This window comes from Gopherus evgoodei, chromosome 3, assembly GCF_007399415.2.
Source record: "Gopherus evgoodei ecotype Sinaloan lineage chromosome 3, rGopEvg1_v1.p, whole genome shotgun sequence".
Lineage (NCBI taxonomy): Eukaryota > Metazoa > Chordata > Testudines > Testudinidae > Gopherus > Gopherus evgoodei.
The window spans coordinates 159,023,528-159,050,462 of NC_044324.1; the positions used below are offsets into that span (position 1 = coordinate 159,023,528).

General features: G+C 40.7%; 1 protein-coding gene across 7 annotated transcripts in view; it reads left to right on the forward strand.

The window, feature by feature from the left end:
• The window catches only part of LTBP1 (latent transforming growth factor beta binding protein 1), a 364,113-nt gene that overhangs the window by 155,581 nt on the left and 181,597 nt on the right, over positions 1 to 26,935 (forward strand). For all 7 annotated transcript variants that reach the window (XM_030557132.1, XM_030557134.1, XM_030557133.1 and 4 more), the window contains 3 exons: positions 5,142 to 5,419; positions 19,906 to 20,008; positions 25,182 to 25,253. In XM_030557132.1, the coding sequence (XP_030412992.1) occupies positions 5,142 to 5,419; positions 19,906 to 20,008; positions 25,182 to 25,253 (453 nt within the window). The remainder of the gene's footprint in view (positions 1 to 5,141; positions 5,420 to 19,905; positions 20,009 to 25,181; positions 25,254 to 26,935) is intronic.

Consider the following 26,935-nt stretch of genomic DNA (forward strand, 5'->3'; position numbering starts at 1 on the left):
TGGAGGGAGACACCCCGGAGTCCCAGGAGGCATGCAGCCAGGAGCTCTTCTCAAGCCAGGAGGAGGCTAGCCAGTCGCAGCAGCTGGAAGTTGCTGGTGAGGAAGAAGCTGAGGAGCGTGCTCGGGGTAAGCCGATTTTTATGTTTTGGGAGAGGAGGGTTTGGGTTATGGCTGCCTGCATGCATGCCTAAACGTGGAATAGCCCATTGATTTGCTCTATCACGTCTCTGTAATCTGCCTCGGTAATCTCTTGAAAAGTTGCAGCCAGAGCGTGCGCAATGTGCTTTCGCAAGTTTATAGGGAGAGCCACTGTGGTCCTTGTCCCGGTCAGGTTAACGCGTCCGATCCACTGTGCAGCGAGGGGTGGGGGGACCATGGTTGCACACAGGCAAGCTGCATAGGGGCCAGGGCGGAATCCACATTGCTGTAGAAGACCCTCCCTCTCTTCCCAGGTAACACGCAGCAGTGATATATCTGGCAGTAGGAAACCCTGTTGAGAATTTAGGGATACTTGAGTGCAGGGCGCCAGGTTCGCGGTCCCCCCTCCAGCCCTGCGGTGCGTTCCGGTATCCCCACCCCCTTCCAGCACGTAGCCAGCCCCACCGTGCGCTCCGGTCTCTCCCCCCCCTTTCCAGCAGGCAGCCAGCCCCGCGGTGTGCTCCGGTCTCTTCCCCCCCCTTTCCAGCAGGCAGCCAGCCCCGCGGTGCGCTCTGGTTCCCCCCCCCCCCCACCAGCAGGCCGGCAGTTACGTGGACCACCCCCCCGCCAGCAGCTCGCCACCTTCCTGTTCACTACTGTCCCCTGTGCAGGACACCAGCTACCTCCTGTACCCAGTGCAGATAAACCACAGTGACCCATCGGTCAATTCCCCCTCCCAGGTGCAGTCGGGGCAGAAACACTCACCCCATTGCTCGCCATGCCTTCGTTTCCCTGGCCTCTCTGTGTTGTTAGGTATGTGGGAAGGATGCTATAAAAAGTCTAAAATCTCCTTCACTGTGTGATAATAAACAATGTAGCCTCTGTCTATTACATGTTTCTATCTATGTTTTTTTTAGTGACCTTGACTAATGCAGCCGGATCACCGCCCTCACGTCGCTTACAGAACTTGAGAAAAAATCCGCGAAAATCAAAAGAAGAATTGATCAAAGCAGTTATGATTCACTACAACAGAGAAAGTAGGAAGACGCAGGAATGGAGAGAGAAAATGTATGAGTGGAGGCAAACAGAAAGCAGGAGAAAGGAATTGGCTACCAAAAAAAATCAAAGCAGATGATAAGCCTCCTGGCTCGCCAAACTGAGTCTTTCGAGTCTCTCGTAGCCATGCAGGCAGATCTGTACCGTGATAACCCACAGCCCTCCCAAAGCTCTCTTTCTTGTTCCCCAGTATTTGCACAAAACACCTTTCTCCAGCAGCCAGTTTCTTATTACCCCCAGCTGCCCCCAACACCTGTACGATCACCTACCAGCCCTGATAACTACAATTCTTACCCTGTGCACTCCACCCCCATTACCCTGCAGCATAGTAATCCTGAAGTGCAGCAGACATTGAACAGTAATCCAAACAGGACATATTCAAACCTCTGAATGTACAGTCCACCACCCTAACCCCCCTGGCCTTTTATGTACTGTACTTTGAATAAAGGATTTTATGGCTTTTACAATACGTTTTATTATTGCAGGAAGTGGTAAATATTGTACCCCAAGGTAGAAAGGAGCACAGCAAAGGCACCAAACATTACTGTTGGCTCTCAGCATCAAATTGCTCCCTTAAAGCATCCCTAATCCTTGAAGCCCTTTCCTGGGCCTCTCTAGTAGCCCTGCTCTCTGGCTGTGCAAATTCATCCTCTAGGCATCGAACCTCGGAGGTCCATTCCTCACTGAATCTTTCACCCTTCCCTTCACAAATATTATGGAGGGTACAGCACGCGGATATAATAGCAGAGATGCTGCTTTCCCCCAAATCTAGCTTCCCATAAAGACACCTCCAGCGGGCTTTCAAACGGCCAAAAGCACACTCCACAGTCATTCTGCACCGGCTCAGCCTGTAGTTGAACCGGTCCTTGCTCCTGTCAAGCTTCCCTGTATACGGTTTCATGAGCCATGGCATTAAGGGGTAAGCGGGGTCTCCAAGGATCACAGTGGGCATTTCGACGTCCCCTACTGTGATCTTGCGGTCTGGGAAAAAAGTCCCGGCCCTCAGCCTCCTGAACAGGGCACTGTTCCGAAAGATGCGTGCATCATGCACCTTTCCAGGCCATCCTGAGTAAATGTCAGTGAAACGCCCACGGTGATCCACAAGCGCTTGCAGAACCACGGAGAAATACCCCTTGCGATTCACGTACTCTGATGCCAGGTGGGGTGTGGACAGAATAGGAATATGCGTCCCATCTATTGCCCCTCCACAGTTAGGGAAACCTGTTTGTGCAAAGCCATCCACAATGTCCTGCACGTTCCCCAGAGTCACAGTTCTTCTTAGCAGGGTGAGATTAATGGCTGTGCAAACTTGCATCAGCACCATTCCAACGGTGGACTTTCCCACTCCAAACTGGTTCGCCACCGATCAGTAGCTGTCTGGAGTTGCCAGCTTCCAGATTGCAATAGCCACCTGCTTCTCCACTGGCAGGGCAGCTCTCAATCTCGTGTCCCTGCGCTGCAGGGTAGGGGCGAGCTCAGCACACAGTCCCATGAAAGTGGCTTTTCTCATCCGAAAGTTCTGCAGCCACTGCTCGTCATCCCATGCTTGCAGGACGATGTGATCCCACCACTGAGTGCTGGTTTCCCGAGCCCAAAGGCGCCGTTCCACGGTGCTAAGCACGTCTGTTACTGCCACAAGCAATTGAGTGTCTTGAGCGTCAGGCGTTTCAATATCATCGTCTGACTCCTCACTGTCACTTTGCAGCTGAAGGAATAGCTCCACTGCCATGCGTGATGTGCTGGCAACATTCATCAGCAAGGTCCTCAGCAGCTCAGGCTCCATTTGTAACAGAAATCTCAGAAATCGCGCTGCAGACTCACAATGCCGCCAAACTGCTCGGAATGTGCAGCAAAGCACCACGGGAACAGGAAGCGGAAAGACCCGCACACTTCCTTCCCCTTCCCACAAGCCACAGCGCCAAAATGGGACGAGGTGCTCTGTGGGATAGCTGCCCACAATGCACCACTCCCAACAGCGCTGCAAGTGCTGCAAATGTGGCCACACTGCAGCGCTGGCCCTACACAGCTGTACGAACACAGCTGTAACTACCAGCGCTGCAAAACTGTAAGTGTAGACATGGCCAAAGTTTAGCATGAGTGGCTAGGGCCGTCCTTAGGCATAGGCAGCATACATGTCTGCATAGGGCACCTGAACATTTGGGGCACCCCGGGGCTTAGTGTCCACACACCCTCCTCTTCCTATCCCTGTTCTGACCCTTCCTGCAGGCTCCCACCATAGCTGGCTGCTGCAGCCTGGTGAGCCTTCCTTTGGAGGGGATCTAGTACTTAAAAGTGAAAAAGCCTTCCAGCCTGCCAGACCAATTAACATAACATGCATCCGACGAAGTGGGTATTCACCCACGAGAGCTCATGCTCCAAAACGTCTGTTAGTCTATAAGGTGCCACAGGACTCTTTGCTGCTTTTACATATCCAGACTAACACGGCTACCCCTCTGATACTTAGCATAATATTGAATATTACTTAGCATAATATTGAAACTATTAAAGAGCCATTCAAGTGGTAATGAAGCCATTTAACAGGCATTTGCCAACCTCCAGGTATATACTGTCAGTTTCTGAATTTATATACAAAAACGGTTATGCATTACTGTAATGTTTACTCACAACATGTTATTCTATTTACTTAATTTAAAACTTGCTTTAAAAATATTTCATTAGTATGTTGCTGAAGATTATAAAATCACATCTCTAAAAAAAATCCTTGCATAGGTTTTTAGATGCACAATCTGTGTATTCATCTTTAGTTTTAAATGCTTGGATTTTCAGACACATAATTTTTTTAATAAATCCTTAAAAAGACCACCCTTATCTAAAATACACGTGCAAGCCTGGGCTGCCATCGGGCATAGGGGCACCAGTTTAATAATACTGCGTAGGACCCCGTAAATCCTACAGATGACCCTGTGGGTGGCACACAGGGATGGTTATTTCTTATTCTCCTTCTCTTTCCCTTGGAAAGCTTTATAGTTTTGCAGGAGAGAGAATCCCTCCCCTCTTTGAGGCTCGTAAGTAACTGTCTGTAAGAGTATTCACCTTCTTTGATTTTTAACTTGTAAAATGTAAGGAGATGAGTCTGTTCTTAGAGAGTTACTCTAACTGTGAATTCTTAAAGTGGATTTAAGAATAGATTTAAAGATACACCAAGATTTTATAAAAATAACATTTAAAATAGGTTAAGAACCCAAATCAATAAAGGGTTTGGATTATGAGACTGATTTAATGAAATTCCATTGGTTTTAACAGAATTACTGCTGATTCACATTGAAATAAGTGAATGGAAGTTCAGAACCTATGTGCACAGACTTAAAACTACAACTCCATTCAAAAACCAAGTATTAGAAAAGCAATCTCTCCTTATCTGACAAATCCTTAATTCAAAGTTCAATGAAGGGAGTGGTTTTTTTCAGATGGTTGGGAGGTTATCAATGGTTCCATGGGCAAATTCAGGACTTAGCTGGTCTACCAAGGTGAAATGATAAACTCTGAATCTTTCTCTGTGTTCCATATAGAGAGACTAGATTTGAAAAATAGAACAACATTTACTATATATCCAAAAATAACATAGTAGAGTTTGAATTCTGGGACTTAGAATGGGAATTTTTTTGTACACAGTCTGACCACAAGTATTAATGTCACACCAGCCAGCTGGACACCTATCTTACACTGTAGTCTTTAACATTGTTTTCTGTAGAGTCTTACTTTTCTGTACAAAGAGTTTGAAATCTCTTCCATTCTAAACCATATGCTATACATTTTAACTTTTTTTCTATGTTTCGGTTTTATGTATATTTTTTCCATTTTTTAGGCTGTAATATATAAATTTTAATGTAAACAATAATACTAAAGAACTATTGAAGACGTTGGGTATTTCCGTTTAACATCTATTCTCGCTATTTTTTGTTTGTTTATTCTTCCAATTATTTTAGTGAAGTTCCCCCCTAATGTAGTGAATATCCATGTGAAACATCCCCCTGAGGCCTCAGTACAGTTCCATCAAGTTTCAAGAGTTGACAGCACATCAGCAGGACAGAAAGTGAAAGTACCTCAGCCAGGACATCCCCAGGTCTCTTATCAAGGTGTTCCATATCACAAGACCCAGAAAGGATATTCTACTTACCCACATCAGCAACCCATTCCTCATGTGTTGCCTGTTTCTGCTAAAACTCAGCTCGGGCGCTGCTTCCAGGAGACTGTTGGGACACAGGTAAGAAATATTTGCATACAGTTTTTGAGATGGGAAGCTTTAAAGCAATATTATACAACACTGAAAAATGTTTCATCAATCAGCAAAGAACATCTCAGCATTTTTTTCCCCCAAAAGAGTTCTCACCTCACACTGACTGCAGAGCTTTCTTTTGAAAAATAGTGCTAATAGTTCACACCTCTTGCTCTGAGCAAGGGCCTTCTCCTGCTGCACATCAGCATCCTTGAAATAAGGCTTTCAGGTGATGTATACAGCTGGGTCCCCTTTCTCCCTTTACTGGATGCTTTTCAAAAATAAGAACAGGTGATTCTCTCCTCATCAAATGGCTGCAGCTTCAGGAAGCTACAGGGAGTGTCTTCAATGCTTTATCCTCTCTTCTCCCTAAACAGCTGTTTTCAGAAGGAGCAGTAGATTTGTCTCCAATGCCCACTCTCTTCAGGGGGCTGCCATCTCCTTTGGCATTTTTTCCCCTTAATCTGCAGCAGCCACGTATGTTTTTCAATAACATAGGCCCGGTGGGTTGTGACTGCTGGATTGTGGTGTGGGAGTGTGTCATGAAAGGCAATCATTAAAGCATGGAAAATTTTGTTCTATCTAAAATAAACAATCTTGCTCCCCCACCACCCACACACCCTTATTCCTCAAGGTCCAGTATTCTCTCTCAACCTCTCAAAACATACCCACAAATAAATTATTTAGGCTTAGAGTTGTTACCATTGATACATTTTTATTAGGGCTGCAATTAATCGCAGTTAACTCACGCGATTAACTCAAAAAATAATCACAATTAATCGCATTTATAACCATAGAATACCAAATGAAAAAATTATTAAATATTATTGGATGGTTTTCTGCATTTTCAATATTGTATTCTATGTTGTAATTGAAATCAAAGTGCACAGTGCTCACTTTATATTATTATTTTTATTACAAATATATGTACTGTAAAATGATAAACAAAAGAAATAGTATTTTTCGGTTCACCTTACACAAGTACTGAAGTGCAATCTCTGTATCATGGAAGTGTAACTTACAAATACAGATTCTTTTTGGTTACATAACTGCACTCAAAAACAAAACAATGTAAAACTTTAGAGCCTACAAGTCAAGGCAGTCCTCCTTATTCTGTCAATCGCTAAAGACAAAAAAGTTTGTTTACATTGATGGGAGATACTGCTGCCTGTTTCTTATGTACAGTGTCACCTGAAAGTGAGAACTGGCATTCGCATGGCATTTTCGTAGCCACCGTTGCAAGGTATTTATGTTCCAGATATGCTAAACATTTGTATGCCCCTTCATGCTTTGGTCACCATTCCAGAGGACATGCTTCCATGCTGATGATGCTCATTTAAAAAAAACAACACATCAATTAAATTTATGACTGTACTCCTTGGGGGGAGAATTGTATGTCTCCTGCTCTGTTTTACCTGCATTCTGCATATATTTCATGTTATAGCCGTCTTGGATGATGACCCAGCACTTGTTCATTTGAAGAACACTTTCACAGCAGATTTGACAAAACGCAAAGAAGGTACCGATGTGAGATTTCTAAAAATAGCTACGGCACTTGACCCAAGATTTAAGAAACTGAAGTACCGTCCAAAATCTGAGAGGGACAAGGTGTAGCGCATGCTTTTAGAAGTCTTAAAAGAACAACACTCCGATGCAGAAACTACAGAACTCAAACCACCAAAAAAGAAAATCAACTCTCTGCTGGTGGTATCTGACCCAGTTGATGAAAATGAACATGCCTCAGTCTGCACTGCACTCATTATCAAGCAGAACCTATCTCAGCATGGAAGCATGTCCTCTGGAATAGTGGTTGAAACATGAAGGGACATCTGAATCTTCAGTGCATCTGGCACATAAATATGTTGCAATGCCAACTACAACAGTGCCATGCGAACGCCTGTTCTCACTTTCAGGTGACATTGTAAACAAGAAGCAGGCAGCATTTTCTCCTGCAACTTGTAACCAACCTTGTTTGTCTAAGTGATTGGCTGACCAAGAAGCAGGACTGAGTGGACTTGTAGGGTCTAAAGTTTTACATTATTTTATTTTTGAATGTGTTATTTTTTTTACATAATTTTACATTTGTAAGTTCAACTTTCATGCTAAAGAGGTTGCACTACAGTACTTGTATGAGGTGAATTGAAAAATACAATGTTTTTGTTTCTTACAGTGCAAATATTTGTAATAAAAATAAATATAAAGTGAGCAGTGTACACTTTGTGTTCTGTGTTGTAATTGAAATTAATATATTTGAAAATGTAGTAAACATCCAAAAATATTTAAAATAAATGTTATTCTGTAGTTGTTTAACAGCATGATTAATCGGGTGATTACTCACAATTAATTTTTTTATTGCTCGAAAACCCTAATTTTTATGCCTGCTTTTATATTTATTTGAAAAATGGAAATGAAAATAGTGAAAAAAATTATAATTTTTTACTTCGGAGAGGGTTTGCTATCCTGAAAAGAGTGAGAAACAGTGTTATGGGAAAAGATGGTAGCAGCATCTATATTTAAGGTTGTCTGACGCTTTCCATTATAAGACCCTGTTTTCAGTTGCTTTTAACTTTGATGAACTTTAATTGTTTGGGGTCAAATTTTCTATGCTGTTCTCTGCTTCAGGTTGAATTTTTTTGGGGAAGCTTTAGGAAAAACAGTTAATCTTTTCTATTTATCTCTTTACTTCTCTGTGTTTAAATTTCAAACAGTACATACATAGAAATTTTTAACAAAAATATATCAGCTTTCAAATAAACTTTGTACACTATTACTTCCTGTGTGGTACGCCTGTTGGTCACCTGTTCAATAGCAGGCTATTATTAAGCAATTTATAAGCTTGTTCCTTGTTAATATAACCTTACTTCTCCCCCTTCTTCCAACTAGTCCTGTAGTTCAGCCAGTAGGAAGTGTTTGAGCTTAACTTTACTTGATACTTAGTTTGTAAGGTGCAGTAAGATTTAAAGTATGAGAGCCATGTAGTTTACATCACGGGGCCATGCACTCGGATGATTCGAAATATTTCACAAAATGTGTTGATAAGAAAGTGTCAAATGCAAGAAAGAAATTTGCTTATCTTGGTGGAACAAGTCATCCATTTGCAGTACATCCATGCTGTATCTGCCACTCCAGATCTCAGACAGATCCATGTCTGACTTTGTATTTAGCAGACCTTTCTGCTTGCCACTGTGGGCAACTAAATTGGATTATGCCTTGGCAGAAGCCTTTGCAGTGAATGCTTCTTCAACAAAAGAAGGGGAGGGAAAGGGACAAAATACAGTTTTTTACTTACTTCTGGGTAAAGAAATGGAAGATGTAGACACTGTAAAAGCTGAGGTAGAAAAATTTGAAGAAAAATGAGTGCCATTAGTTTGAGCCTATTTAGCACTACTCATTTAAGGACCACTCTAAGTTTATCTTAGAGAAGGGCATATGAACCAAATTCATTTTGTATTTATTCATAGTGTCATGCTATATAGTATAAGGAGGACAAACATGCCCTACATTATTGTCTGATTATCAGATTTACTCCTCTGTTAACATGGTTTATTACCAAGTGCCAGAAATATGCTAGGAAGAGCAGGCCTGGAGCATACGCGATACTTCCAAGACAGTTTACAGGCATGCTATCCTTGTAGAAATGCTATGTTTGTACTGGGGTTTGTGTTTTTTGTTTGCCATCATTGCATATTTTATGTTTACAAATTAGGGCGACGTTCTGTCTGTAGTAGTTGGAGTGGAAGGCGTAAAGAATCTACTTGAGGCCTGCATAAGGGCCAGGTAGAATTACAGGCAACATAGCACAGGAATTTGTTCCTCTCTATTCTTTTAGTGGTGTACAATGGGAGAAGAGATGGTACATACCAGTGCTATGGTCTTATCTCCCAGCCAATGGAGGATAGCTCTTAGATTGGTGTAGCTACTTGCACGCTCACCCTGCATGACTGTGGGCTCCCCAAGGCATTCTGCTTGTGTGAGACATATTCTTCTCAGTACTCCCTCTGTTCTGGAGCAGTACCTCTCTGCACTACCTCTGCACGTGGGCAGTGCCTCCCAATTTAGGCTAAGATATGTTTCTATTTCTCCCAAACTTTATTAATCTTTTTAGTGCCAACCTTGGGAAAAAGCCTAGTGCAGTCTGAGAGAATTATTTTGTTTCAAGGAATTTAATTTATAGCTGGAATTACATAGCCCAACTTTCAAAGTAGCCAAAAGCAGGCACTAGGACCTACCATAAATTTGTTAGGTTCAAACAGGTCTGTAATCTAAAAGGAGCCATTTATTTTTTATGTATTCAATATTTGCTGCGTTTTCTTTATTAATACTAGCATGTAATATGTCCTCAGTTAAAATACTTGAGCCTGCTCTGGATAATTTCTGTATTCTTACTTTGCTTAACAGTTGTCAGTGTTTATGTATTTTCTTGCACAGTGGCTTTGCATAGTTGGCTTTAGTACTCTAAAAACCTTTTATTAATTATTCTGAGATCAAGGGTGATTTTACTGTCTGCAAAAGAGACTGAAGAAATGTGTGTGTGGTCCCTTCTAGGCAAATCTACCAAGCTAGTGTAAGATCTTGCTTATCTTCCCATTTCTATTCTCTGCTTTTAGCATGGGTGAAAGTGTTCTATTGATCTGATTTATAAAATTACAATTTATAAGTAAACTGTCTTGAATCTCAGAGATTTACTTGGGGGACTTATCTTGTGTGTGTAGTTATGCAGCATATATATATGTGCAACCTTAATTCAGATACTTCCTGACTGTTCGAGTCTGACTGTGTAATATAAGAGTCTCATTTTCGATAGAATTTATTCAAAGTTAAATGAATTTGTCCAAACCTTTTAACATCTTCTTTCCTTCTGATTGTGTCTAAACTGATTCAGATCTTCTCTCCTTCCTTGTTGAACATAATTAGGTGATCTCCCAGGCATAGCCAGTGATTCTTGTCACTCTGTTTTTTTTCCCACCCCTTCCATGGTTCTCCCCTCTCCCTAACAAATTCCTGCCCACCTTACCTTTTTTGGTATTTCTTGCATGGATCTCAGTTACAATTAGCAGTCTTCACTAGGCCTGGGCTGGCTACTGTAGTCAAATCCCAATTACTCTGGCCTTACCCAGGTCAGATATCCAGAATGTATTTTACATATGTCAGCCCAGAGCATGCAATATTAGAACAAGCAGTTGGCCAAACCCTGGCCCAGACTGCCAAACCCACCTGGTGCCTAACCACCTAGATCCTACAAAAGGACTATAAGCAAAGGCAGGGCCCCTCACAAGGGTCAGAGAAAAGAAGATGGGCAGGTGCAGGAGAGAATAAAAAATTGACAGTCCCCAGGATTCAGTGTGATATATTTTTAGGTATATATTGTTTTATTGTGTATTTTTGTCCTGATCATTGGGAAAAGGAGACAAAGGTGGGCTGATGGGCACCTGTAGAAATAGGATTATTATTATTATATTTTAAAACTTGGGTATAGAGAGAGAGTTTATGTTCTGGTTGGCTCTTAATTTTTCCAAAGTCAGTTCACCCATCCCCACTGCCTTTAGTTTTTTCCAGAATGGAACCCTGAGTCAGTGTTTTTTCTGGAAGATTTAATAGTATTCATTCCATTAGAGGTCCTTAGTGCTATCTCAGAAAGAAACTTTTCTTGTTGTTAAATACTTTATCAGCATCAGAAAGATTGTTGCACATATGTCAGAGACTAACAATAATTCGTCTGTGGTCCATACACTGATATTTCCATGTCATAAAGAATATTGGTCAAATCAATACCTGTATTTGAATCTTTTTGGAAGCCAAGAATCTGTCAGCTTAGAGCATTGGTCCACTCAGCCCTATGTATAAACCAAGCAAACAAGTAGTAATATGTTTCATTTCTTTGACCCCTTCCCACTGCCTTTACTGCTTTTCATTTTAATTCTAATAATATGTCTTTACTGTGACACAGAACATCGTGTTATTTTTCTAAATACTTTTATTGTGTCAGTGATGCACACAAAGTTTGTATTGCTAGTTTGAGTCCTGTTAATTTTACATATGATTAATGTGCATTTAAATTGTTGTGGAACATTTCAGTGTAGATAGAATGTATATTCACATAGGTGCCTACAATGTGTCAAGATTTATGTATAGATTTCTGTCATATGCCACTTTAAATCTTTATTAGAGATATTTCTAATATTGCTACAGATGCTGACATTTAAATAAGTATGTTCTAGTTTTAAGGCTCTTGTCTAAAAAAAAACTTTCTCAAAATTGATTTGATTTCTTTCCAGTTAAATGTAAATAAAGAATTATTATTATTCACAAAAATAAAAAAAAAATTAAGAAAGAAGGAGAAGTTAGCTGTTGCATATTTGACTAACCAGGGGAATTCCCATATCTTCTCTGATTAATATATTATAGTCTAGCCTCTTAAATAGGATTTTTTGAATGTTGGTTTTACATAATCACAGCCATTCAGTTTCTGGTGGGCTGCTCTGTGACTTAAAAAAACCAACAAATTTCACCCCACACGCTCCAAACTATAACAACAACATAGCAAACAGTTTTCCTGTTTAAAGAGAAATATGTAGTTGAAACAACTTAACTGACTGAATGTACTCTGCACCAAATTCAGGCACTTGACAGTGCTTTTGGATCTGCACTGGTTAACTGTTAAGACGTAATCTGTGAAATTTATAGGGTTTGTTTTGACCTATAAAGCCTTCAGCTGCATATCTGAAAGTCTGTCCCTGTTTGTATACCATACTGCTATATGCAGTGTTGTTGTAGGCGAGTCAGTCCCAGGATATTAGAGAGACAGGGTGGGTGAGGTAATATCTTTTATTAGACAAACTTCTGCAAGTGAGAGAGACAAGCCTGTGAGCTTACGCCGAGCTCTTCTTCAGGTCTGGGAAACTTACGGACGCCAGGTGTACACTACAGGCCTATACTGGTGTAACTACATCGCTCAGAGGTTTTGAAAAATCCACATCCCTGAGTGATGTAGTTATACTGTCTTAACCACCCATTTAGGGCTTCTCCCGTCAACATAGCTTCTGCTTTTTGGGGATGAGGATTAACTATGCTGATAAGAGAAGGGTTGGCATAGTAGGATTTTCATCATAGCACTACAGTGACGCAGCTGCAGCACTGTACATGAATACAAGCCCTCAGACTGTCAATGAAAAATACAAGATGGAACAGATTGTTTAGCATAAGTAGTTCACACACATTTCAAGGGACCATTCAAGGAGAAGTGACCCGTTAAGATCCCTCCAGTCATAGGGGCGGGAGAAAAAGTAAGGAGAGATGGAAAGCAGATAGTGGGAGGGTTGTTAGTGGGGTTTAAATTGTTGTAATAAACCATAAATCCAGTGTTTCTATTCAGTCCATGAGTTTCAGTATCTAGCAAAGTTATGAATTTAAGCTCCCAGACTCGTTGTTTGAAAGTGTTGTGCAAGTTTCCTTTCAGGATGAGGACTGATAGGTCAGATATAGAGAGTGGTCACTTTGTGAAGAGTGTTCACCCACAGGTGATGGGGTGTTTTGTCTTTTATCATTTTCCTGTGAGAATTCATTCAAGAACGAGTGATTGGTTTCACCCATGTAGTTGCTATTGGGGTATTTAGTGCACTGGAGGCGGTATACCACCATGTGTGGGACCCATGGATCTGCTATAGATGAGATCAGCAAGGGTGCCTGAGCTGGAGTTCTTACTGTATTAATCTATTTGATCATTGCATTTTTTAAATTGAGGCATATAGAAAATGAAAATAAATAAAAAATAATCTTATTAAAGACTTCATTGAGAATTGTAAGTTATTGTCCATTTTTCAACATGACCAATGTTTTCTCAAGGGAGTACTGAATACTTTAGATTATTATGATGATTGAAGAAAGTAAACATGTACTTGATAAATATCCCAAAGAAATTACTTTTTGGAAGCATTTTAATAAACCATGTTTTTTCAGAAGGGATTTCATATAAGATGTATGTATTTAGGATTGAGGTGGCCCCCATCTTTTAAGTATTGGAATTATTAAAGTATAGAATAAACAGACTGTGGCAGTTGGAAAAGGGTACAAGTTGGCAAAGTTCAGAGGATGGGTTGTCAGATAGGCCCTGTCCCTGCAAAAACATATGCATATGCTTAACTCTGTTCAAATTAGTAGTCCCATTGACCTTGGTTATAAAATAAAGCATATGCATAAGTGTTTGTAGAAACTGGCTGTGAGTCACTAACATGCTTTTTCCAGCTGCAAGTATTAAATAAAGCACAAAACAGATCTGTTTGTGATCAGGGCAGCAAAGTACAGTAAAAGCTGTTTTATTGGGCATGTTGGAAGAATGGGAGAGAGGCAGGTAAATGAAAAACGTCAGTTAATTAAAGAAGGAGGGAGTTTGGGTGTGGGAGGGGATGCAGGTCTGGGGATTGGGGTGCGGGAGGGGTTGTGGGGCGTGGGCTCTGGGAGGCAGTTTGGGTGTGGGAGGGGGCTTGAGGCATGGGAGGAGGGGTGGGGCGCTGGATCCGGGCGGGCGCTCACCCTGGGCGGCTCCCCATAAGTGGCAACCTATCCTGGCTGCTCCTAGGTGGAGGTGCGGCAGGCGGCTCTGCATGCTGCCCTCGCCCCGCCCTGAGCTCTGGCTCTGCAACTTCCGTTGCCTGGGAACAGTAGCCAGTGGGAGGTGTGAGGGTGGCACCTGCAGGCAGAGGCAATGTGCAGAGCTGCCTGCCACACCTCTGCTAGGAGCAGCCAGTATAGGTTGCCGCTTGTACGGAGCTGCCTGAGGTGAGTAGCCCACAGATCTGGCACTCCACAGCCCCTCCTGCACCCCAACCCCCTCCCACTCCCCATCTCCCTCCCAGAGCCCACGCTCAACATCCCCTCCCATGCCCCAACCCTCCTGCCAGCCCCGCACCAACTGGACTATAAAACAGACTTTCAGTGAAGATTAGAAATGCCGGTTTAATTTATATTCTTTTCCAGTTGGTAAAGTGCTGGATAAAACCACTTTTACTGTATATTGATAGTTATTAGTGAATAAAGTAATCCATTTATAGTGCTTTCATGTAAATTAGGTATGATATGGTTGTAGATGTATCAGGAATTAGTATGGAAACATGGCCAGAGTAATGTGCCATTTCGTCAAACAGTAAGGTAGCTCGCTTATTAAACAACATAAATGACCATACTGTACTTCAAATTTTACAGACATTTCCTATAAAAGTGAAAGAATATAGATTTTCATTGCTCGACAGTTATAGCAAATACCTGCCATATTGTAATTTGACAAATTCTTTAAAAAAAGAAGGTAAAGTAAAATCAGATGTTTCACACATTAGTACTTTTTCTTTTCAGAGCACTTTTAAAAACTTTTTTTCTTGCAAGTAGTCTTAAAAATACCAACTCATAATAGAAAATAGTTGTCTGGAATTCCTTGAGGCTCATGGTTTGGCTTCAGAAGCTTTTAAAGAAATAAACTATCAGAAAATCAGTATGGATCCATTTAAACGATATAATGCTTCATCCACAATAGATTCTTTGCAAAATCAATACCCTGAAATATCAGAGGATTTAAGATGTATCAGGTACCAGAAACTTCAAACACTGTTTTAATTACTCAAATAAAAGAAAGCTGGATAATTTTTACTTGCCTATAAAGAATGTTCTGCTTAAGCCAAAACAAATTCTTTACAAGTCCTTTTAGAAAGTCTGGAAATATTTAAGAGTTTCTCTACTCTTCTTGTGAGACAATGCCTGTTACTGAGCCAGTGTTCTATTGGATGATATTCTTTTTAACAACCTGCCATTCAGACACCAGTATGTTTTTTGGTCATTATATCAGTAATATGATTCAGTAAATTTGGGGTCTATTAGTCTGATGTTCATTTGGGAGAAAGAAAGATGAATAGCTCAGTGCTTTCAGTTTGCTTGACAGTGTATGTGTTCACTTTGCAGTATTTGCTATTACGGTATGTGGAAGATAAGTCTTTTAGCTGAATCCTGAAATCATTAGTTATTCCTCAGGCAGGGCGCCCATGGATTTCAGCCAAGATCAATCAGTTAATATCACTTTGTTAATGGTGATATAGTGAGTTTTTATTAACAGCCCACGAAAGGGCATTGCAAAGGGGTCACATGGCAGTGTGAGTCCTGGAAGGCATCCTCATGATTTCAGACAGAATAATTGTGATTGTTGTGGGATATCTTGCCAGATTGGGATTTCTACCACCCTTTACTAGGAGCTCTATTTATTCCTTGGTGTGCTGGTTCAGCTGTGCTGGGGAGGCAGAGGCAGTTGTGGTCTTGCCATCTCTCTAGTTCTTTTGGGGAATTTGTCACTGGCAGCAGCACCCAACTTATGCAAAGACTGGGATTGTGGCTGAAATGCACACAGGGTAACAAAGTAATGTGGCTCTTGCAGCCTCTGTACACGAGCACAGTCTAAACTAACATTGGGAATACTGTGCACTTTTGTGAATTATGCAAAGTATAAGTGGTATAAAAAAATTAAAGATAGAAATGTACAAATGTTTAAAAGTATCTGTCTTAAAGCATCATGAAAGTTGATGCCCCATTAATGGAATCTATTCAAAGCACAATGTGCACATTAAAGGCTTGCCACTTAAATTAGGACTAGATTTATGTGGCAGAGCTGCATTGAAAGCAGAGACAAACGGGGAATTTCTGGGGATCTCTCCAGGGCAGTCCACCCACCTGTTTGTGTCTCAGAATGTGAGATAGAAAGTGTTAAAGAATGATCTGTGGGGGAGCAGGGGGAGACTTCTAAGGAGGTTGAGGTTCCAATCCAAGTTTTCGCCCCACTGAAATGGAGCTTCACTCCTGTGAGGCAGGCTCTGTGGAAGAGGAGAGCCTTTCTGGAAAGTGTGGCTGGCTGGGAAACAGGGCATGCGGTGCCATGAGTGTTGGAAGGATCTGAAGCACTATGTTGGAGGAAACAGGAACATCAGAACTCATAAGTCAGAGTACACGCCAGCATACTTTAGAAGCTCTGCCTGGCTACCACCTTCCCCTGCTGCATATGTCCTAAACCTGGGGCGGAAAACCTTATTTCTGTCACAGGCCATTGACCCACTGAAAAAAATCAGTCGCGGGCCACTCACTCACCTAGGTGGAGGACACAGAGGTTTGGGGCTTCTCCCCACGGGGAAGGCACTGCAGGCTGGATGAAATTAACCAATGGACCAGATCCAGCCCTTGGGTTGTAGGTTCCCCACCCCTGTAAGTTCCCCTGTCCTAAACCATGCAGATCTGCAGCACCATTTATATAGAGCTGAGGAGCCCCAGATGGCAGATGCCTTCCCTTGATGTCAGTTCCTAATGTGGCTGGATGCTAATCGAATTACCACTGATTCTTCAAGCTTCAATTCATCATAGATGTGATGGGAGCAAGATCTTAAATCGTTGCCAGTGTTTCTTGATAGGACTGTAAACCTTAGTTGCCAGATGACTCAGTATTTGGAATCCTTATTCTTGCTTATGGTTTTTATATGGAAATTTGAAACCATTATGACCACAGAGATCGTGATCTTCAGTACAGTACAAATGCTATAGCACCACACCTAAACTAAGAATGAGCTCTACTTTTTTTTTTAATCCTTATGTTTTGTTGATTTTTTTTTCAGTTTAATGTGGTTAAATGATAAATTTAATCTTTTGGGGGAAAAAACAACAAACCAACAAAACAAAACCTGCTTCTGGAGTATTGCCTCTGCATGATGCACACTGTTGGGATGGCTTTTGATGCTGCAGGAGGTTGAATCCTTCTAGAAAAACTGTGTCTATTAGGTGCCGCATAAATGCCCCTAATGGCACCAAATGCTCAGTGTCTGAGGTCATAAGTAGAGGTGCAGTCTCAACCACGTTGATTCCTCCCACTTAAGCTCAGAGACCAAAAAAGTAGTAGAACTGAAGAAGAAGGGAAGGGCAGGAGGTGGGGGAGAAGAATATGAGCATAAATATGCACAGGCAATACTCACAAAGAACTCCAGTTTCTAGTAAGTAACTTTTTTGAGTTTTGCGAGACTAATGCAGTGTCCAGGAAGGCAGGCTGAGCAAATCTAGTTGAACAGGAACACTGCCGTTCCAAACAGTGTGACTGACTGGGATGTCACGTCAAGGGAGTAGTGCTGTATACAGGTGTGAACAGAACTCCTTGTAAATGTTTAGGGCTGCACTTGAAGGAAATATTATGAAAGCTGTCTAGTTGAGTGAGCTCTAAGACTTGGGGCAATTCTGGCTAAGAGGTAGCAAGTTTCAATATATAATGTTATCCTCTCAGAGAGGCATTATGGAGAGATGGCATTTTTCCCACCCCTCACCATACCGGTACACTGATCCCCCTGATATATCACAAAAAATCTGACCCTATTTAAATAAAAGCTTTATACCCTTTTAACATGTAAGGTTAAGTCTAATATCCCCAGGATTGCATGTGGCTTTGGGGGGAAAAGACCTGGGGTGAAATCCTGGCCCTGTTAAAGTCAATGGGAATTTATTTTATCTCTGTCTTTCAACTGACAGATTTTGAAGTCTCTTTGCTCAAGTGCAGTGGTGCTGGAACATATTTTTAGTAGTTGGGGTGCTGAAAGCCAGCCCTCTTACCCCTGTCTGTGCCCCCCACCCCCCAAACTGAGGCTGGGAGGAGGGATGTGTTTCCGGGAGGGGTAACTCGTACAGGGCTAAGGGGGCTGAGGCCACAGCTGGGGGTGAGTGTGGGGGCAGGAACTGAGCCCCGGGCAGGTGCTGGCAGCCAGGAACTCAAGTGAGGGGCCAAAAGCAGAACCCTGGCTGTGGGGCCAAGTGCGGGGCCCCGGCAACGGAGCCCCGGGAGCGGAGGGCCAGGCACGAGGCCCTGGGAACTGAGGCCTGAGAGGAGAGGGTGGGGCAGGGCACTGGGCCAGTGGCTAGGGAGCAGGGCAGGCAGGTGGGGCTTCAGGAGCAGAGCACCCCACATGGGGCTGGGCACAGGGCCAGCAGCCAGGGAGTAGGGCCAGCGGCTGGGACCCAAGCCCCAGGTCAAGGGTTGGGGAGCAGAGTGCGGGCAGAGGGCCGGGAACAGGACATAGGCGTGGGAAGCACCACCAGGCTTTATGTGCGGAGCCAGCGGCTGGGGAGCGGGGCATGGGGCTGTCCCCCGGTACCCAAGGTGGGAAGTGGAGCCCCGGGTGAGGGGTCAGCTGCCCTGCATAAAATCTGGGGGTGCTGCAGAACCCCCTGCACCGCTACTTCCTGTGCCTATGCTCAAGCGTCAAATGTAATCTAGTTCCTGAGTTCAATAGATGCATAACCTAGAATAGTCATTAAAAAGACCAAGGCTGCAGTATTTCCCCCAGGCATTCTTCTAGCCGCTTATGGTGTTTTAGGGCTCCATTCTCCCATCTGGGCTAATCCTGAAAGCACTGAGAAGAGAAAATCTCCAGTTTTCTACTAGTCATATTTCCAAGTAGCTCCACAATTCTTAACTTTTAGGCTGTTATATTGGTGTGTAACTCACCTATTTTCGCTTGCAGAGATGACTCAGGGTGGCACAGGTTCCATGTTGCAGAATTGTTTTGCACCTAATTGATACTCTTCAGGTACACAGCAGGTGTACAAAACTTTCTATATCCATTCTCTAGACAGAAAATTCATTTGACTTGCCTTTGCCTTGCAAGATGAAAAATATGAACAATCAAGAAGGTTTAAGCTTGGAAATTGCTAAAGTGTTAACATATTTACTAATAAAGGGTACTAATGTACATCCAGTTTTCTTTATTCAAGACAAAACACCATTTGAAATAAACGAGAATTTTTGCCTCAGTAAGGACTGCAAGACTGGACCAATTGCTTGCATAATTAAAGAGTCACAAATAAAAATAGATAGGCATCACTTACTTTTTTGCCCAGTCATCTTATGTTAAATTCTCTTTCAGTTTACAAATACTAGAATCTTTCAATATAATTTGACAGTTTCAGTAACTGGTCATAAACATTTGGTACAACTTGTAGTAGTAGAGGTATTTGTATTTTTTAAATGAAATAGGAAATGACATTTAAAAATCATGGTAATACTTTCTTGTCCCTTTTTTAAAAAGAATAATGGGAAAGGTATTTGAGATGATTTAAATGCCTTTTGAAAAATTGCAGGGACAGATTTTTATAAAGAAAAAATTAAGGCGTTACTGCCAATGAAGAATTACTAGCTTGAAAATATACTCACTCTTTCAGTGACTGGTTTTTGTTCTGAAAGTTAAAGGGGAAAAAAATACCAATATAAAATGTTTTAAAACTGAATCTGCTCACCCCCACGAAGAAGGCTTGCTCAAGGCCAGTGCACTATTTAAGTTCCACTGAGGGCTTCAGTGAGTCTTCAGTGGGCCTCTGCAGGTGAGTGAGTTTTTCTCAAGATGATTATGTAATATAGCAATATTCTAGAGGTGAGCATCTTACAGTAGTACTAACCTGAATATTCTTAATTATTCCAGTGTGGTAAAGCACTCCCTGGCCTATCAAAGCAAGAAGACTGCTGTGGAACTGTGGGAACTTCCTGGGGCTTTAACAAATGTCACAAATGTCCTAAGAAGCCATGTAAGTGTGATTTCATTATTGTTTTCTGCATCAGTTCACTTGTTTGTGCTCTAAATACCTTTTCTTTAAGAGAAATGTTAACACTATATTTCAAAAGAACCCTATTATTTGATATAAGAAAGATGATAGAAGGTGCACTCTGAGCTTCAGTGATGACAAAGTAAATTTTTTATTTTTCTCCTTCTCTTCCTAAGCTAGTGATGTGTCATTGTGTTTTCTCAACATAGGGAGATAATGATATTGAATCATCTTGCATTGCCTGGCTGGACTTATATTTTTTTAAAGTTTGCACAGAAATGTTAAATTATAGAGGCACCAGTTTCTACTTGGAGAAAATGCAATGACATCTTGAGACCTTGAATGAACTTTTGAGTTTTAATGCCAAAGCTTTCCAGGCTCTAAAATATCCGTTACATTTTTAAGTCTGTTGTTCGAATGCTGTCTATACAATTAGAGTACCATGAAGACTTTCCCAATATTTTTGCTACAATTTGAGATAATAATGTAAAATACTGAAAAATAGCTATTAAATGATTTTCATGAAGCATTTCATAACTTTAATAAGAAATAATTATACCTAGTTCTTAAATGGCTTTGGGGAGGAAAGACCTGGGCTGAAATCCTGGCCCCCTTAAAGTCAATGGCAGTTTATTTTATCCCTGCCTCTAAGCACTTTACGAAGAAGGTATCCTTATCCCCATTTTGCAGATGTGGAAACTGACACAAAGAGAGGCTGAAGTGACTTTCCCAAGGTCATCAAGCTGGTCATCAGCAATGCAGGGAATAAAATGCTGGTCTCTTGAGTCCCAGACCAATACTATATTCCCTAGGCCACACTCCTGTCCCAATTATCAACGTGGGATACTTAACACAAGGAAATATATTAATTGTTTTGTATGGTGTAGCATATATTTATCCATGAATTTAGGGATGCATTTTTATATAAAAATTCTCAAAGGAAAAAACCTTGTGTCATATTGTGATTGGCCCTTTTATGGGCAGCACAAGGGCGCTGAGGGAGCAGTTTTGCCAGGAGTCTTTTACAGCCCAGAAGGGGAATCTGCAAAAGTTATTACTGACTCAGTCTGCCCCATTGATTTATGAGGTAGTCCCCTAGGGTCCCCTAATCTTATGATTTGCTTCCACATAGGGCACTCATTGGGTGTCTTTAAGAATATAAGAATGGCCATACTGGGTCAGTCCAAAGGTCCATCTAGCCCAGTATCCTGTCTTCTGACTGGCCAATGCCAGGTGTCCCAGAGGGAATGAATAGAACAGGTAATCATCAAGTGATCCATCCCCTGTTGCCCATTCCCATCTTCTGGCAAACAGAGGCTAGGGACACCATCCCTGTCCATCCTGGCTAATAGCCATTGATGGACCTATTCTCCATGAACTTACCTAAGTCTTTTTTGAATCCTGTTATAGTATGGCCTTAACATCCTCTGTCCAGGAGTTCCACAGGTTGACTGTGTATTGCGTGAAAAAATACTTCCTCTTGTTTGTTTTATAACTGCTGCCCATTGATTTCATTTAGTGATCCCTAGTTTTTGTGTTACGAGGAGTAAATAACACGTCCTTATTTATTTTCAGGCATATGTGCCAAATTGTGTTTCATAGTTGCATCAAAGCCTTAAATTTCCATAGAACAAACTTTTCCAAAGAATAAATGTAACAGTTTATAATGAGATTTTATAAAAAATTATACTGTATATATCTGAAGATCTGTATTGCACCAGATATTCTTATATTTTTGATGATGGCAATAAGAATTTTTCAGTGACTGAGAAGAATAGGCATAACCACGTAGTATGTAGCATTAAAGAATTTACCATTGAAATCTGAGATAAAGTGACCAGATCGTATATGTAAAAATAGAATAGCAAATATGAAATACTAGTATTTAAGTCTTCTCATTGGTATCATGATGAAAAAGGGTTGGTTTCTTTAACAGAGATATTGGAAGAGAAGGTACACACAATGTTGTGATTTTGGCAATGTTTGTAAGCATGGAGAAATTACCCAAGTGAGTAATGGGTGTGGAGTTTGTAAATATATGGTGTATTCATGTTCTTCATTCATACACCCACATCTACCTACAGTCTTTCTGTAGATTTTTTTTTTAAGCTTTAAAATGCTGACTTGTTTCTTATAAAGCTGAGCAAACTGACTTATCCTAAAAACTGCCAATACAGTTTAGGAGAAAATCAAATAAACTGTTAACAGTTTGACATTTAAATTGTATCCATGTCTTCTGTTGACTCATTCACAGGATACAGATTCAGGCTCAGATTATTTCCATGTCGTTTTGACAGTTTTCCTTTGCTGAGTTGGTATTACTCTCCATACTGTAGTCATCTTGGAAGAAAATAGACTTTCCAGGGCTTTCTCTTTTATGGTTTTGCACTTTATGATCTTTACTTGAGACTGAAATATTTTTATAAAGGCCAGTTTTTGAGCAGGTTGGATTGAGCATTTGGTTGTCTGCAAGATCCCAATTCAGCAAAAGCATTCAAGCATGTGCTTAAGTCACGCTGTTTATCCTCTTTTCTTTCCCTGTTCAATAAAGCACTAAAGCGTGTGCTTAATTTTAGACACATTCTTAAATCCTGTTGACTTTAATGGATTTTTGCATGTACCTGAAGTTAAACACATACTCAAGTACTTTGCTGAATCAGCAAAGCCCTACTGTGTGCATACACTTTGGCTTGAAACAGCTTTTGTGGATTGTATGCTTAATAATAATGAAAAATATGAGCAGAAAATAGAAACAGGTTATATGTCAAAGGTTTTTTTTTTTTTAAACAAGAGAACCTTTGAATCAAACTGCACAGTTGTTATAGTACAAGTGGAAGCTGATGTCCATTCAGAATGCTTGTCAGTAATTAGTATTTGCTAAATGAGTAAGAAAGAAATGTAGGACTTTATCCATCTCCCACATTGCTCAGCTGTGAGCCAACCCAACATACCTCAAATTCCACTTCACCTGCAGGAAGCAGTGATATTGAAAAAGTTTTGGGGGTCGTGGTAAATAATCAGCTGAACATGAGTTCCCAGTGTGGTGCTGTGGTCAAAAGAATTAATACGATCCTGGGATACATACACAGGGGAATCTCAAGTAGGATTAGAGAAGAGGTTATTTTACCTCTGTATTTAGTATTATGCAACCACTGCTGGAATACTATGTCCAGCTTTGATGCCCACAATTCAGTAAGGATGTTGATAAATTGGAGAGGGTTCTGAGAAGAGAGATGAGAATGATTAAAGGGTTAGAAAACATGATTTATAATGATAAACTCAAGAAGCTCAATCTATTTAGTTTAACATTAAGAAGGTTAAGGGGTGCTTCATTAAATCTGTAAGTATATGTGGGCTCTTCAGTTTAGCAGAGAAAGGTATAATATGATCCAATAGGTGGAAGTTGAACCTAGACACATTCAAACTGGAAAAAAGGTGTAAATTGTTGACAGTGAGGTTAATTAACCATTGGAATAATTTACCAGGAGCCATGGTAAACTTTCCATCACTGACATGTTAAAATCAAGATTGGATGTTTTTCCAAAAGATCTACTCTAGGAATTATTTTTGATAAATTCTATGGTCTATGTCATACAGGTCAGATTAGGTGATCCCTTCTGGTCTTGGAATCTATGAAAATCCTTTTTTCTCTCAATGCTTAGTCTGTACTGTTAAAATAAATAATGATTTGGTTTTAAGAAGGCTGTTTCGTTCATATATACCAGTGGTTACAGACTCCTGAATGGAAATAACTGCAGGTGCCAAGACTAGCTTGGTCCTGCTAGGTAAGCACGGTTGATATATACAGTGCAGTAGCAAGGGCTTGGTCTAAGAGTGGGTGAATTATATAATTTCACCCCAGCATACTTAAAGGCAATAGATAAAGGCATGATACTTGCACCTGAAGTGGTGCAGTCAGAGAGCCCAGGAAGGGGAAAGAGATGTATCTAGCCATAACTGTGACAAATATCATTTCCAATTGTTTTCATTTAAATTTGAATAATTGCAGCCAGTTTAAAGATCAAAATTGCATACGTTTTAAACCCGTAACCCATGAAGAAACGTATCTATTTCTGCTCAAAATATATCCAAAGAAGCTGCATCTGAGACGACTTATTATTATTAATTGGTATTGCCATAGTGCCAATTAATATAATATTATTGTTACCAATTAATATATGTTATTGTTCAGGATGAGACTTAGAAAATCAATATCATAATACATCTTGGTGGAAATAAACAATAAATAGAAACAAAACGATTAATTAGATGAAGACTTTCTAGTTTGGCTAAAGTGAATTCATTTTGTGGTGTTATCCTTTATAATTCACATTAGATAATTTATAATTAATGGCCAACAAATGACAGTCTTTTAAAACTCAAAAAGATTAAAAAGATAAAGCATAAGTCTGTTTCTTTTCTTGTAATTGTGGTTTCACTATTATAAAAATAAAATATTTGACTGCCTATATTTTTCCATGAATCTCAGATATGTTCAGATTTATTATAGTGGGAGCAGCAACAACTGCCATAGTTAAGGTTGCATTCAGGTTCCTATTCTAACTCTGATTTCACTAGCTTGAACATTTCTAAAACAGTTGTCTTCCAGGCTGAAATTTTCCAGCATGGCCACTTCCTGACAGTGATATTTTTATTTTCAGCAAGGATGATTCAGTCATTTTTGAAAATGAGTAGAATGAATCAGAAAGTTTCCTAAGGGACTGTGCCAAGTCAGAGTGTGAAAGTCCTGGCGTGGGGCTTAGCATGCTATAGCAGTGTCCCTATGGTTCATTGCCTGTAGGAAGCTGGTGCACTGAGATTTATACCCTTGTCTTTTTATTGCAGTAACTTCCCATGTAGACAAGCCGCAATTTCAAAGAATTCCTGTCATGATGTTATGTTGTATTATCTGCAAAACAATATTTGATTAATTAAAAATTGTAGTAATGCAAACACAGAAGGCGACAGTATTCAGATTGCATGTACAACCTAAATTTTGGCATTTCCTGACTTTTGAGTGCTTAACTCTGCATCCTTAAAAATGTAAATGTAAATTTTTTTGATACAATTGTATAATAATTTGATTGTGATGCTCTCCATATAAATGTGTCATACATTGTAATAACTAACCAATAGTTTTCTTTTTTCTCCCCAGCTTATCCTGGATACACCCAAATGGTGGAATGCCCCCAAGGTTACAAGAGGATTAATGCTACCTTTTGTCAAGGTAAGATATTTGTCAACAATTAAATTAATTTGTTTTGAGTAAATCTTTTGGGCTAAATTAATAATCCCAGGCCTTGTTCCATTGATTGCAGTGGAGTTACGTGGATGAATTTGGCTTATTGATTGTGCTTGGGAGAAACTAGTGTAACCGAGTCCAAAATATTGGCAGCTGTTTAGCATAACTTACTGAAAAGTAAACAGCTATTTGTATCCTTACTGGTCTTTTCTGACACATAAAGATGGTTTCATAAAATTTTATTTTGGTTGCTTTTTTATGAAAAGTATCAGGCTCAGACTTTTTATATTGCTGAAGGATGTTAAGTCTACCTTTCCTGAGGCTGCAGTAGCATCTGTAGAAAAGTATGAGGGAAGAGGAGAGCAAAGGATTCCTTTCCCTAGTTACTCCTGATTTACACTGATGTGAGAGGAGAATCAGGCCCCATCATTCAAACAGCTCTTAAGTGTTTGTGTACATACTGTACACACAAACATAATCAACAGAAAATATAAATAGAAACCAAATTAGACAGAAATGCTAACATAGGATAGCTTTCTAAAAGCCATAATTGGCACTGAGGGAAATCCTGACAGTGGCACAAGGCGAGACCCCACAGAAACCTAGAAGCTTTACTACAAGAGCAATGGCCCCCAAACACAGGCTGCTGTGCTGAGCTAAGACTGGGCAGCTCAGCCAATGGTGTCACCACCACAGCAAGCAGACACGTGACCTCAGACAGAAGCTCCCTTCCTATACTTCTGTATAGCCATGTACTCCTTTGTAGTGTATGAACTATCACCCTATGGAGGCCTCTCCTCTGCCACATGGACAGGCTTTGAATTGAGCACTACTCTGCAGGTAGCTTAGCACATTCCTGCAGGGCTCCATGTGCTCAACCATGCCCTGGGATTCATGATCAAGCCTTTAATAAGGCAGATAAGTACATTCAAACTGGAAAGTTATTAAATAATTTGACCTTAATTGAATGTTTTCCATTTCCTAATTTGATATTTTTAATAGAATCTTCACTTTGATTTCTAGGTTTTCCAGTATTTGCTTTTTTCTGAGAAAACTGTAACATTCTCATACAGGATTTTTGTTCTTGAGCTTTTCCTGATCCTTTCCTGGAGGTTCTTTCAACCTTAACTTCAGATTAAACAAGCTTTATTTTTTGCCCAAGAATTTGTTATTTAAGTCACAGTACAGTATACGTTTCTTCTGTCCACTGACAAATAATTACACGCTGTCAATATGAAGGTTTTTTAATTTGTGCTTAGTAGGTAACCAAAACTTGGTATCATTATACTGTTGACAAGTAATATCCATGAGTCTGATCTCATTTATACCTGTTTTACATTTGTAACTCCACTGACTTTAATAGAGTTATTCCTGTGTTATATTTAGGGCCCTATCAAATTCATGCATATGAAATTCCGCAAATTCTGGTCTTCGGTGTGTTTTTACCGTATACTATACAAATTTCATGGGAGAGACCAACGTTTCTCAAATTGGAGGTGCTTACCCAAAAGGGAGTTGCAGGGGATAACAAGGTTTTTTTAGGAGAGTTTGCAGTATTGTCACTCGTACTTCTGCACTGCCTTCAGAGCTGGATGGCCGGAGAGCGGCGGCTGTTGGCTGGGTGCCCAGCAGCGCAGAAGTAAGAGTAGCAGTACCACAACCCCCTC